Source organism: Lucilia sericata, unplaced genomic scaffold (assembly GCF_015586225.1).
Source record: "Lucilia sericata isolate MDLA Ls3-8-SP2 unplaced genomic scaffold, ASM1558622v1 Contig000771F_arrow, whole genome shotgun sequence".
NCBI lineage: Eukaryota > Metazoa > Arthropoda > Insecta > Diptera > Calliphoridae > Lucilia > Lucilia sericata.
The window spans coordinates 72,937-88,092 of NW_023994767.1; the positions used below are offsets into that span (position 1 = coordinate 72,937).

Sequence of the window (15,156 nt, forward strand, 5' to 3'; positions counted from 1 at the left end):
AAAAAGTTAGATTTTCTTTCTTTCGCTGCTGGTGTATTTTTGAACCCCAAAAAAGGCATGCATTTGGTGGGTTAGATGGTGACAGGGATATAAATATGCTAGAAATATTTAGCATGCTCATGCTTAACACATAAAACATGCAATATTTTATTATATATTCACACATAAATGAAAGAATTTTAGTCTCGTTTCATAAATCTAATTATGTCCAAAGGGACTCGATAAGGTTTCGCTATAGACCCTGTTCATGCAATTTAAAAGTCTCAAGGTTTCTGATCTGTTTTAGTAATGAAACCATAACAAAAACTATACAAAAGCATTCTTAAAGAATTTACGAATATGATTTCTATTGATATATGATCTTTTGAAAATGATCTGATTTCATGAAAATGGATCATACCTCTTAACATAAATAAACATTTATGATCAAATTTTAAAGAGTCATAAAATTCAACTTGATTTTTTAAAGAACAGACAGAGGGACCCTGTTGGCCGATTCTTAAAGAATTTAAGAGTATAATATCTGTTGATATGTAATTTTTTGAGAACGGACCGATTTCATGAAAATATATCATTGCTCTTAAAATAAGGAAAGGTTTATGATCAAATCTCAAAGAATCGTAAAATTCAATATGATTTTTTTATGAACAGACAAACGGACGGACTTACAAGCACATGGTTAGTGTTGAACCATTATCAGCACGATCTAAGTGACTCAACTTTAAACTAATTATTCCAATATTTCTCAAGCTATATTATTTTGGACAGTTTCAATTATAGTTTCACACTAAAATCTCGCCTATAGACACCTCCTAAATGCTTTTCAATAAGATATAGAAACACAAATGATATAAAAACATATAGATTTTTTAACGGGAATGAGTAAAACATGCAACTATAGTTATTTTTTTAATTAAAACATGCCTCAGTATTCAGTATTAAAATTTTTACACAAAAAAAGTACAAAATATGTATATCATAAAACAGGACTATTTTCAAATAGATCTCCTCCATGTTTTCGGGGCGACATTCTTTGGAATGTGAACGTGTGTTAAATAAGTGTGTGAATATGAGGTGTTTGGAATGTGTAACTGTGTAGGTAAATGTAAGTTTTACTATGATTTAAGCCAATCAAAACTACAGATATAGATGGATAGATAGAATATAGAATACTAAAGTGGACCTAATGACTTGGATGGATTTTTTTTAATAAAATATTTTATATAAAAAAACATTTAAAGCCAAATAATTTAATTTTAGTTTTAAAGCTTTAATATGATTTTGAATATTTTCCAACAATATAATGAATCAGCTGATCATTTTTGGTTGCAAAAGGTTTAAAGGTAAAGATAGTAAGAGTAAGAGAAAGAGATTGAGACAAAAGAAAAATACCTTGATTTAGTTGTGGTGACTGAAGGACTGGTAGTTTTACTTATTTTTGTGGTTGAAGGTTTGGGTGTTGTTGTAGTGGTGGTTGTTGTAGTAGTTGTGGTAGTAGTGGTGGTGGAACTAGTACTGGTTGATGTTGAAGCCGTCGTTGTAGGTCTGGTAGTTCTAATCGTGGACACTGGAGTTGATAGAATAATTTCCGGCCTGGTATTTATTCTATTCTTTGGTTTCGTATTCTGTGTACTTTGTAATTTTGTACCAATTATATTGTAGTCCTGATCATCATTGTGATTGTCATTTATTTGGGTCCTAACTTTAGGTTTATAGGTCGTTAAAGTAGGCGCCGGTGTATGTAATTTATCATTATAATAATAATCGGGATCATCTACATATTCCGTTTCGTAAATATATTCATCGGGATCATTAAGATTTAAGGGGGGCAATGGTGTGGTTAAAGTACTATAATAATTGCGCTCATCATTTCCATTAATCAGGCTGCGCACGGTCGAAGAGGGACCACTACCTAAAGTTTGTATAGATACTTGTTCTTTCCTGTAAAGTGTTGATTTGTAGAAATTGTTTTTTTTTTTGGTTTTTGTGGGATTTTAGTTTTTTTGGTTTTGAGGGATTAAAGTTGTTTTGTTTCAGAGGGACGGGGGAGAGAAATAGAAATAAAAATTTTGATGTTTCTCTTTAGTATTTGTTATGGTATTTTGTATGTTTGTATGTGTAAAAGTTTTTTTTTAACTTTCTGGAGTTATGAAACTGGTGGAGATGGTTTATATTTCGGGCCTATTTTTGGTCCTTAAAGGTACTTAACTTTATTTGTTTTATTTTTATTATTTATAAAACAGAAGCATGCCTTTTATTTACTCATGATCCTAAGTTATGATTTATATTTTTAATCATTTTTTTGGGTTTAAACATTTTTGTTTTTTATCATTATTTTGGTTAGATTTTTGTTAGCATGTTTCATTTTCTTTTTTTAACAATTTTGTTTATTGTTTGAGTAGAACAATTATTATATTAATTAATATTGTTTTAAAATGTTTATGTGTGTATTTAATTTTGTTGATTAGCTAATTCTATGAAAATATGGAAAATTTAAACTTACCTTGATGGTGGTGATCTAGTGGGTTGATCGTAGGCGTTATCTTGTTCGATCTGAAAAGTAAATATGTCATTGAAATTGAAATGTTTAGGACTAAGACTAAAGAAATGTTATTGTTACAGTTACAAGTTCAACTGGAAGCCAAGTACCCAAAAATGTCATAGTCTATAGTCTAGAGTATAGTCTAATATAGTCTATAGTAGTCTATAGTCTAGTCTATAGTCTAGTCTATAGTCTAGTCTATAGTCTAGTCTATAGTCTAGTCTATAGTCTAGTCTATAGTCTAGTCTATAGTCTAGTCTATAGTCTAGTCTATAGTCTAGTCTATAGTCTAGTCTATAGTCTAGTCTATAGTCTAGTCTATAGTCTAGTCTATAGTCTAGTCTATAGTCTAGTCTATAGTCTAGTCTATAGTCTAGTCTATAGTCTAGTCTATAGTCTAGTCTATAGTCTAGTCTATAGTCTAGTCTATAGTCTAGTCTATAGTCTAGTCTATAGTCTAGTCTATAGTCTAGTCTATAGTCTAGTCTATAGTCTAGTCTATAGTCTAGTCTATAGTCTAGTCTATAGTCTAGTCTATAGTCTAGTCTATAGTCTAGTCTATAGTCTAGTCTATAGTCTAGTCTATAGTCTAGTCTATAGTCTAGTCTAGTTAGTCTAGTCTATAGTCTAGTCTATAGTCTAGTCTATAGTCTAGTCTATAGTCTAGTCTATAGTCTAGTCTATAGTCTAGTCTATAGTCTAGTCTATAGTCTAGTCTATAGTCTAGTCTATAGTCTAGTCTATGTCTAGTCTATAGTCTAGTCTATAGTCTAGTCTATAGTCTAGTCTATAGTCTAGTCTATAGTCTAGTCTATAGTCTAGTCTATAGTCTAGTCTATAGTCTAGTCTATAGTCTAGTCTATAGTCTAGTCTATAGTCTAGTCTAGTCTAGTCTATAGTCTAGTCTATAGTCTAGTCTATAGTCTAGTCTATAGTCTAGTCTATAGTCTAGTCTATAGTCTAGTCTATAGTCTAGTCTATAGTCTAGTCTATAGTCTAGTCTATAGTCTAGTCTATAGTCTAGTCTATAGTCTAGTCTATAGTCTAGTCTATAGTCTAGTCTATAGTCTAGTCTATAGTCTAGTCTATAGTCTAGTCTATAGTCTAGTCTATAGTCTAGTCTATAGTCTAGTCTATAGTCTAGTCTATAGTCTAGTCTATAGTCTAGTCTATAGTCTAGTCTATAGTCTAGTCTATAGTCTAGTCTATAGTCTAGTCTATAGTCTAGTCTATAGTCTAGTCTATAGTCTAGTCTATAGTCTAGTCTATAGTCTAGTCTATAGTCTAGTCTATAGTCTAGTCTATAGTCTAGTCTATAGTCTAGTCTATAGTCTAGTCTATAGTCTAGTCTATAGTCTAGTCTATAGTCTAGTCTATAGTCTAGTCTATAGTCTAGTCTATAGTCTAGTCTATAGTCTAGTCTATAGTCTAGTCTATAGTCTAGTCTAGTCTAGTCTATAGTCAAGTCTATAGTCTAGACTAGTCTGTAGTCTAGTCTATAGTCTAGTCTATAGTCTAGTCTATAGTCTAGTCTATAGTCTAGTCTATAGTCTAGTCTATAGTCTAGTCTATAGTCTAGTCTATAGTCTAGTCTATAGTCTAGCCTTTAGTCTAGTCTGTAACCTGTTTAATAAACTAAGAACTATTTATTCCTAAGTACTTATAATGACTTACTTGTGCTATCAAATCATCGTCATAGTCCGCGTTATATACCAAGGCTTGTTGATTTGTTTGATAGGTGGGTCTTTCCTGGGGTTTAGGTTGTTGGGGTTTATAAGTTTCTCGTAGCGCAGGGAGCTGTGATTGCGGTGCTGGTGTTGTAAATATTTCCAATGGGCGATAAGTCGATTGTTGGGGTTGGGATCTTATAGGCTGTTGATATTGTTGTTGTTGAGGTTGTGGACGATGTTGTTGCTGCTGCTGACGTTGTTGTTGTTGTTGCTGCTGCTGTTGTTGTTGATATTCTATATCCCTATACAAATCAATATCATCGTCATAAACAGAATAATAAGTATCATAAGGACTTTGTTCAGATTGTTGAACATTATCGTTTTGTGTTATTAATGATTGTTGTTGTTGGGTTTGTTGTTGTTGTTGCTGATTTTGTAATGAATGTTGTAAAGGTATTTGTTGTGGTTGTTGTTGTTGTGGTATATAAGACACAACATTATGATTTGGATAATTATTATTGTTATTGTTATTATGATTATAAGACGCTGATGTATTATAATAATTACGATTCTGACTAAATGGTTGGGGTTGAGCTAATGTTGGTAATGGTGGTGATAATTGTTGTTGTTGTTGATATTGATGTTGTTGTTGATTACGATTTTGAGTTTGTGTTGATGGTATAGTTTCAACAATAACTTGTTGTTGCTGTTGTTGTGGGGGTTGATGTTGGTGTTGTTGTTGTTGTATGGTTGGTGGTCTAGCCGTTTGTATAAAAATGGTTGGCGGTGTAGCCAATTGTATGGATGATGATGATGGAGATGAGGTTTCAATACTACTTGGTTGATTTAGGGGAATGTTTTGTTTAAAATGATGATTGTGTATGTTTTTGTTTTTTTATTTTTTTTTTTATAACACCCCAATAATTATTTACAAAAATATATTTTGTATTTAATTTTTATGCAGAACAAAATATAATTATAATGATGCATTATTAATTTTAAATGGTTTATAACAATGATATATTATTTAATTTATTTTTACATTTGATACAAACAATTTTGCCATTTTTTTTGATATATACAAAAGAAAAAATGAAAAAAATAGTAAAAAATGTTTAATTAGTTTTTTTGTACAACATTTTTTTTTTTTTTTGGTTTTTAGAATTACTATTTATTAGTAATGATGGAGTTTAGTAAAAGCAGTTTAAAGAGTAAAAGAGAATTGATAGTTATAAAGATTAAACTAGTTAAAAGATGAATTTGTTAGTTAATATTACTAAATGAGAGAGTTATAAAGTTAAAGAGAGTTAAAAGAGAGAGAGAGATAGAGAGCCAAAAAGATTTTGTTATCGATTATTGATTGAAAATAGATTTGCCATAATATAAATATTTTTAGTTAATTATTTTAATTGAAAAACTAGAATAACTTTAATTTAAAAAGTTTGAAAATTTTATGAATGCTGCTCAAAAATAGATCCTGTATAGATAGATCAAGATAGATTTGTCGTTATATTTCAATTCATTATAAATTCAATATCAACTCATGATTTCCAAAGATTTTTGTAGAAAATTCGCTGCTAAGTTTAAGCTAGTGATCAGCATAAACATTTTCCAGGAAAGGAAGATCTCAGGTATTTCATACATATGGTGAGAAAATATAGATGTGATAATTTTACTTTCAGCGTGATGCGACCACTGCTTTAAACGATCTCACGACAAACACGAAGGTACTGCTTTGAGATATGAAAGCTTAGTTAATTATCGCTTGAGAGAAACTGTTTAAACAATATTGAAGTTAAGATTTTTAATATTAATGATTAAAGTGGTAACATTATAGTTTGGATAATAGTGTATATCGTCAGCACTTTAAGTAGTTTATTGACGAAAAATTGGACTATTAGAAAGCATAGAAATGTTAAGGTTAATTTTGATCTTTAGTAGGAGAGCAAATAATCGTGTCCTTCATTTTGAATTATAAAATAATATGATAGGATTGCTTTTAGAAATATCTTCTTAGGCTTTTCAGGCCTAATCATGACAAATGAAAAAAAGTTAAAAATCTTAAAATGCCCTATTCCCCATGCTATAGAGATCGAGAAACTCAAACGAGTCTTTCGTTGGCTATAGACTAGACTATAGACTAGACTATAGATTAGACTATAGACTAGACTAGACTAGACTAGACTAGACTAGACTAGACTAGACTATAGACTAGACTATAGACTAGACTATAGACTAGACTATAGACTAGACTATAGACTAGACTATAGACTAGACTATAGACTAGACTATAGACTAGACTATAGACTAGACTATAGACTAGACTATAGACTAGACTATAGACTAGACTATAGACTAGACTATAGACTAGACTATAGACTAGACTATAGACTAGACTATAGACTAGACTATAGACTAGACTATAGACTAGACTATAGACTAGACTATAGACTAGACTATAGACTAGACTATAGACTAGACTATAGACTAGACTATAGACTAGACTATAGACTAGACTATAGACTAGACTATAGACTAGACTATAGACTAGACTATAGACTAGACTATAGACTAGACTATAGACTAGACTATAGACTAGACTATAGACTAGACTATAGACTAGACTATAGACTAGACTATAGACTAGACTATAGACTAGACTATAGACTAGACTATAGACTAGACTATAGACTAGACTATAGACTAGACTATAGACTAGACTATAGACTAGACTATAGACTAGACTATAGAACTAGACTATCAGACTAGACTATAGATCTAGACTAATAGACTAGACTATAGACTAGACTATAGACTAGACTATAGACTAGACTATAGACTAGAACTATAGTACTAGACTATAGACTAGACTATAGACTAGACTATAGAACTAGACTATAGACCTAGCAGCTATAGACTAGACTATAAGACTAGACTATAGACTAGACTATAGACTAGACTATAGACCTAGACTATAGACTAGACTATAGACTAGACTATAGACTAGACTATAGACTAGACTATAGACTAGACTATAGACTAGACTATAGACTAGACTATAGACTAGACTATAGACTAGACTATAGACTAGACGATAGACTAGACTATAGACTAGACTATAGACTAGACTATAGACTAGACTATAGACTAGACTATAGACTAGACTATAACTAGACTATGACTAGACTATAGACTAGACTATAGACTAGACTATAGACTAGACTATAACTAGACTATAGACTAGACTATAGACTAGACTATAGACTAGACTATAGACTAGACTATATAGGACTAGGACTATAGACTAGGACTATAGATAGCTAGACTAGACTATAGACTAGACTATAGGACTAGACTATAGAAGACTATACGATATACTATAGGACTACTATGACTAGACTAGACTGGACTATAGACTGGACTATATATTAGACTATAGAGTATTGTATAGACTAGACAACGGGCTAGATTATACTATTGACTAGACTGTAGACTAGACTATAAATTATACTACATATTATACTATAGACTAGACTATAGACTAGACTACAAGTGATCTTTAAAATACTCATACCAGGTTTTTTTTTATAATACTTATTATTATGGCAATCTATGCTCAAAAAGATTGTAATTTTTAAAATTATTTAACAAAAGCAATCGAATTTATTAAAAATTATTCCAGCTTTATTAACAAAATTAAAAAAATTGCATCTTTTCAATCGTATAACTTTAGAATATATACAGAATTTAATTTTTTGTCTTTCAATCTCTAACATGAGGTGAAGGCGTCCCTTAATTTTAGTCAATCTTTTCATAATTTTTTTTTGGTTTAGGTTTTAGTTCAGTTAAAACTGTACAGGGTTTGTTGGGGGGTTTTAGGTTTTTTTTTGTTTACAAATTCACACAGTAACAGTATTCACAAAAGTTTACAAAAAAAGTATTTACAGTTATTGTTTAAAGTGTCGTTTTGTTGTTGTTGTAGGTTTTGTTTTTGGAGAGGGGGTACAAAAATCACTGTTTTTTTAGGATAAACAGGAAGGAAATGATTCCCCTCACACATACATATACATTTATATAAATAAATAGGGAACAGGGTTAAAAACAAAATTAGTTTTTTTTTCTTTATTTTGTTTTATTGGATTGTAGTTGTTTTAGAGACATATAGTATTATTTGATTTTGTTTTGAAACACACTGTACCTGTTGCTATGATTTTGTCCGTTAGAGTTCATATTGCTGCCGGTGCCCATACTAGTACTAGAAGCCAATGAGGTGGGACGTTTTCTTATGCTTAAAGGTCTTTCCTTTAAGTCTAAAGTCAAAGTTTTCATGGCTGTATTATTATTGTTGTTGTTGTTATTATTGCTGTTCGTATTATTACTATTGTTGTTGTTGCTGTTATTATTCGCCGACGATTGCCATCTATTTTGTCCGCGAAAACGATTTGGTCTTATGGTATAACGCATGCGTGGCGTTGTAGCTGTAGTAGTCATGGGTCTAGGAGTGGTGGTGGTAGTAGTCGTAGAGCTAGTAGTTGTAGTGGTCGTTTTTTTGGTGGTGCTAGAGTTCAGTCGTATTGTCGTTGAGATCGTGGGCTTAACACTAAGTTGAGGTATCTGTGCGTTTTGTGGTCGATTGGGCAGTTTTTGTTTGATTTCCTGGAAATAGTCTGTGGGGAAATTAATGAATGAAGGTATTTGATTAGGATTGGCTTGGGTATTCGTTTGTGGTTGATAGAACTGCTCAAAATTGGGCGAGAATAAAGGTCTAGATGTGGTAGCTTGGATATAGCCGGTACTGTAATCATGATGATTTTTATTGGGATTTTCTGTGGGTTTGGCAGCAGGCATCATTTGTGATCTAGGTGGAGCCATGGTCTCGGTCATAGGCATATAAGGTGGCATTTCAGAGGGTGGCTGTACATCTTCATCAACATCAATGCCCACCGATTCATTTTCTTCTTCTTCATATTCATCATAGTATTCTTCTTGTTGTTGTACGGTGGAGGAGAGAGGCTTGTTGGTGCTTGGTTTCATGTTACCGGGTTTGTTTAAACTATTCAAGAAACTTTCATAACCCTTAATGGGTCTTTTGGTGGTACTGATCGGTTGCGGTTGTAATTCATTGCGAACAAAAACTGGTTGAGAAGTTTTAATTTTGTTATTTTGAGCCTTGGGGGAATCCGGCTTATTAACGGCCTTAAAATATTTCAACATATCGACCACAGCGGGATTAAGATGGGCCATATCTTTAGTTTGCAGATTTGTGAGAAAATCTGGCAGATTAAATTGCAATTTCAAGGGTTTAGAGGAGGAAGTTTCTTGACTTGGTTTTAAGCCTGCCGTTGTGGTTAGAGAGGTACCAAAGGTTTGATATGATTCTGGTATAGTCGAGGAAGTATTGCTATAACTAATGCCATTCGAAAATTTACCAAAGTCCACATAGTTGCCCTGTTGCAACACTAACTTAGGAGGTTTGATAATATTGAAATTCGTATTAAAAGGCGAGGGTGTGGTAAAATCATAATTGTTAGTCGGGGGCTTTAAAGTGCTATAGAAATTCTTCATATGTTGATTGGCTATTAAGTTATATTTGAAATAATTGCTTTCCGTGGTGGTGGGTATAATATTGCTGATATAAGGATTATTATTCTGATAGTGTTTGTTCGGCTGCTGTTGCAAGTTTTTGTTATTGTAAAATCCTCCCACTGTAGAGATTTGCGAGAAATGAGAATTAGGCGTAACTTTCGGAGTAGTTGATTTGTATTCATTAAAGGGTCTAAGAGTGGTGGGTTGATTGTCTAAGTGAAAATAGCTGAAATTTTCAGCCTGCAGCTTTTTACGTTGTTCCTTAAGTTCTTGTAGAGATTTGAGAATATAAGGCAGTAAATCGGTGTTCTTGAGGTATGTAGGCCTGGTAGTGGTACTGGTACTATAATATTTACCCACTACTGGTCGAAAATCATCCTCACTAGTAGTGGCTTTTGGTGGGGGTAGTGATAAATTATAGCCTGTATAGACCACTTTGGGTTTTTGCTGTTTATAGTTGCCGTTTTGTGGGAAACCTTGTTGATAGTTATTGGGTTTGTACTGGACATTAAGCGAGTTTAGGGCAGCATATGTGGGCGTGGCAGGAGGTGAAAGATAGGGATTAAAGGCTCCAAAGGAATATGAAGTTTGAGGTTGTTGTTGCTGATAAGAATGAGCATCTATAGAACGATAGTTTGTACCCGGTGCTGCTGCTCCTGCCCCGTTGCCAAACCATTGAGATCTGGAGCGTCCACTAAAGGGTCTTAATTGTCTTATAATTCTAGCAGATTCTGCTGCTACATTATCCCCAGTATCCAAATATTCCATATCTTCGGGTTCTCGTGGAAATAATACAACTTCTGTTTGAGTTTCAAGTTTGTTAGAGGTTTTTGCGGGTTCTTTTGTTACCAAATTCTGAGACGTTTCCTTATCTAAATCTAAAATTGTAGAGGTTTCATGTGCAGTACTAGTTTGATCTGAAGTTTCTAGAGTTTTAATCAGATTTTTGGTAGAAGTTTCGGAAAGCTCATTAGAAGAATTAGAGTCATTATCTTCTGATTTAAGAAATTGTTTTACTTCACTTTGAACTGCCTCAGTGGTTTCCCTGTTCTGTTGTTCCAATACCAATTTTGAAAGTTTCAATTCTTGTGTAACCTTTGTCTCCATCAAATCCATTAAATCATCGGTGGTGGTAGCTTTTATATCGGGACCATATAGCTCCTTAACCAAACTTTCTATTTCAAGCATAGTCTCATCAGCATTTGAAGAGAATTTCGAAGAGTATTTCACCACTTTGGAGTCTTCCGCTTTACTGGGCTGAGTGCTACTAATTTGTATATTTTCTTGTTGCTGTTCCGTTTGTTCTTTTTCTAAAGCAACATTTTCGTTCTCAGTGGTAGTTAGCGAAACCAATTTGTCTGTAGCGGCCAACCCTAAATCACGTTTAACACGTTTGTGAACATTGAGGTCAAGATCTTTGGAGTCTATAACAAAAACATTTTCTAGTCCATTGTTGAGCAAGTCAAGGTCTAGTAACATGTCAGTTCTAATGTGTGTGCGATTTGGTTTTTTTGGTCGTAGGCAATTGTTAGGTTAAAAATATACGTCAAAAAGTGCAGTTGCAAATGCATTTGATTGTTTTTAGAAATTATGGTTGTAGTAATTTTTGAGCGATGAGATAGAATTTTGAGAAAAAAAAAGTTTAATAGTTTGTTTTTATGTCGAAATATAAAAAAATAGAAAAAGAGCATTAAATATGAAATATAAAATAAATTAAAGCATATTTGATTATAAATTAAAAAAGCCATAGTGAGAAAATAAATAGTGAATAGTGAAAATTGTAGTTTAACTTTTCATTGATAAGTTTTGATATAGATTTTTTTTGTTGTATATTTTCACAATTTTAACTTACCGGTATTGTGTACCGAAATTGTATGAACTGAATTTGTCATTATTGGGTATGGCATTGATACTGGCTTGATGTATGATACCATCACGATCCTTTTGCACTTGACTCACAGTACTGGGTTGACCACGATAAACACGTTGCTGACGATCACTTTCTTCTTCCTCGACGGGTAACAAGGATTCATGGGCATCAGCATAGAGCTAGAAAATAGTAAAAATGAAATGTGTTATATGTTATATATAAATGTTATATTTATACAAAATTTGGGTCGAAAGATTTCAGTATACATAGATTTCTCTTAAGGTTCCCAGACATCGATTTTCAATAACAAAATGTTCGATCCAATTTTATGTGATATCTGATCCCCCTATAATGCCGATTTCTACCGGCATTTATGGAGATGGAAGGTTGTGGAAGTTAATGTACATATAGACATATGTATATATGATATCTGAGGACCGTATAATGTTGATTTCTACCGACATTCTTAAAAATGACAAAGTAAAGTCTAATTTACTACTTATAAGGTTCCAAAGTGAGTGTTGATTTCAGACATGGGCTACGGATTTTGTCAAAAATGTTTAAACAATGTCTGAAAGATTTGGTTCCGTATAATAAGTGGGAGCTCATAAACAATGATTTCTATCAATGTCCTCAGATTTGCCGTACTATTTGTCAAAGTTTTCTGACCAATGTCTCAAACAATTACCCAAATACATATGTACATCTGAAGCCCCTCGAATATCGATTTCTACCGATATTTATAGAGATCGTAAAGTTTGAAATAATTAGCTAAATACATATGAAGCCCCTTCTAATATCGATTTCAAGCGAAATTCTGTTGTTTATAGGGAAACATTTTAAACGATTTCTGAAATATTAAAGACTGGGATCCGTTTGATATCAAGCAGCTCATAAACAATGATTTCTCAGATTTGCAGGGCTATTTGTCAAAATTTTCGATTCAATGTCTAAAATATTTAACCAAATATATCTGAAGACCCTAGAATATCGAATTCTACCGAAATTTTGTCGTTTATAGGTAAAATGAACGAATATTTGATATATTTAAGAAAATTTGGGTCAACATAGTATCGGGGACCCTTGTAATGTATATTTCAATCGGATTTGCCTCAGATTTGCCGTATCATTTGTCACAGCCTTCGATCCAATGTCTGAAATAATTACCCAAATACATTTGTATATCTAGAGGTCCTTTTACTATCGATTTCTACCGAAATTCTGTTGTTTGTAGGTCATTTTTGAATGAATATCTGATATATTTAAGAAGATTTGGATCCCAAACATATCGGATCCTTGATATCTTGGACCTATTGAACATTGATTTATATCAATGTCTCTGAATCCGTAAGATATCGGAAGCATTTGGAATGTCAAATTGTCTGAACTAAAAAGGATAAAAACAAAGTTTGCGAAATATCGGAAATGTTTTGGAAGTAATTATATCTCAGTTATTTATAGGACGTATTGCTTATTTTGAAAGAATATCTAATATATTTTAGAAAATTTGGGGCACAAAAATATCTAGGGCCCTTGAAATATTGATTTTAATCTAAGGTTTTAGAGTTTGTTTAAAAGTTTTGAAACTATGTCTGAAATATATAAGATTTGGGTTCGCGAGATATCTGGGATATCCGTAAGATGTCTTGAGCCTCTGGATTATCGATACAGAAATACCAACATTGTTAGTTCGAGTCCATAAGGACCCATAATTATTAATATACATATAACCACCTACCTTAGCAATTTCTTCTTGAGCCTCTAGCAAATGTTTAGGTTGCCCTCTAGATGTAATTATGGGATTCGAATTTTCCGACTGTTGCGATATTGTCTGCACTTGAGCCTGAATAACCTGTGGTGGTTGTCGATGATATTGAGGTGGTACAGTAGCTTTCAAAACCTGTTGAGGTTGCTGAGTTCTCACCTCTTGGGGACTGGTAAAGGCCGAACCAAAACGTACTCTACTTGGTACATGTTGATTAGCATTAGTTTGTTGTTGATGTTGCTGGCTGTGCTGTTGCTGCTGCTGTTGTTGTTGTGGACGACGTTCATGAGTATCGACCACTTCGCAGCCTACATTACGGGGCCAATCACATGTCTGTAACTCATGAGAGTACATAAGACCACCAGTACAACTTTCCAATAAGGCACCACCGAAAACGCACACATAATACTGAGTACAATCGGTGGGATGGGGATAGTAGCCAAACTCTTCGGGACAATCGAAATTGACACCACTCGATGAAGAGGAGGAAGAGCCTCCTGATGAAGAGGGTTTAACATTAGTACCAAAGCTAGTGCGTGAACTGGTAATACGTGAGGATCTTTTGTTTTGTTGTGATTGAGCAGCTGAAAATAAATGAAAAAAAATCATTTTTAAGTTTAACTAATTAATTATTTACATTTCAAAATTTCATTTACACGTTTTAAAAATTCTAAACCAAATCACTTTAGTTTGCAAAAGGTCACTTGTTGTGGTTATGTACAAATGACTACTTCAAGTTCATTAAATGTAGATGCTACTTGTTGTATCTACTTGTTGTATCTACTTGTGTTTAAAACAACACATCTCTACATGTGTTTTTTATCTAGATGTACATGTTGTTTGATTTTGTTTTCGAAGAAGATCAAACCAGCAACCAGCCAGCCAATCAATTGATCATGTCGAATTGATGACACTTGTTAAGCTTCTAGTCACTTTTTGTTGTTGTTGTTGTTGTGTCTAATGCTCTATTGTTCTATTGCAACACTTTACAAGTTTGATTTAAATCTTTAATCTTGTGCTATTCCCATTGTTTTAGACTGGTTTTGTTTTAAGTATTTTAGTTTATTTATTTCTGTTGTATTTTTACGATCTTGTTACCATGACATTTATGATTTAAATGATGAAATGTTATCGATATGAATGTTTTTTTCCAGTCATCATTTTTATTAATGAGGTTTAAATAGACATGATCAATTTTTAATTGAATTGATTTATGGACGAAAAAGGAATTTCATATTATTTTTTTGTGATATTAAATTGTATTGTCGTCTTATTGTCTTAGCGAGAAATTGATAAAAATCTTTTATTGTTATTTATACAGATGATGATATATAGTTTGATTTTTATTTAATGATGTTTAATGTAGATTATTAGTGACAAAAAAAGATTTTCTATTTTATTGAGTGAATTTGGTATTTATTATTTTCGATAAATTTTTCTTTTTAAGAAAACTTTAAGATACATTTTGAATAAAATTTTTATTTTGGAGAAAATTTTCAATAAATTTTCATTTTAGATAACATTTTCCGATAAATTTTATATTTGCAGAAAATTTTCGATAATTTTTTAAAGAAAATGTTTGATAAATTCTCTATTTATAGAAAATTTTCGATAAATTCTCTTTTTTTTTTTTTTTGGAAATTTTCGATAAATTCTCTTTTTATATAGAAAATTTTTCATAAATTCTTTTCTTTTATTTTTGTAGAAAATTATTGATAAATTC

At 32.2% G+C, this 15,156-nt stretch overlaps 1 protein-coding gene across 4 annotated transcripts in view; it reads right to left on the reverse strand.

Annotated features, from left to right (window-relative positions):
* The window catches only part of LOC119607990 (putative mediator of RNA polymerase II transcription subunit 26), a 31,330-nt gene extending 17,316 nt beyond the window's left edge, over positions 1–14,014 (reverse strand). For 2 of the 4 annotated variants that reach the window (XM_037962178.1, XM_037962177.1), the window contains exons 1-5: positions 13,407–14,014; positions 11,651–11,847; positions 4,217–5,045; positions 2,504–2,553; positions 1,393–1,941 (exon numbers count right to left, since the gene is read on the reverse strand). In XM_037962178.1, the coding sequence (XP_037818106.1) occupies positions 1,393–1,941; positions 2,504–2,553; positions 4,217–5,045; positions 11,651–11,847; positions 13,407–13,787 (2,006 nt within the window). In that variant the 5' untranslated portion in view covers positions 13,788–14,014. The remainder of the gene's footprint in view (positions 1–1,392; positions 1,942–2,503; positions 2,554–4,216; positions 5,046–11,650; positions 11,848–13,406) is intronic. The other 2 variants (XM_037962179.1, XM_037962180.1) reach the window with 2 other exon arrangements.
* Positions 14,015–15,156: the final 1,142 nt, after the last annotated feature.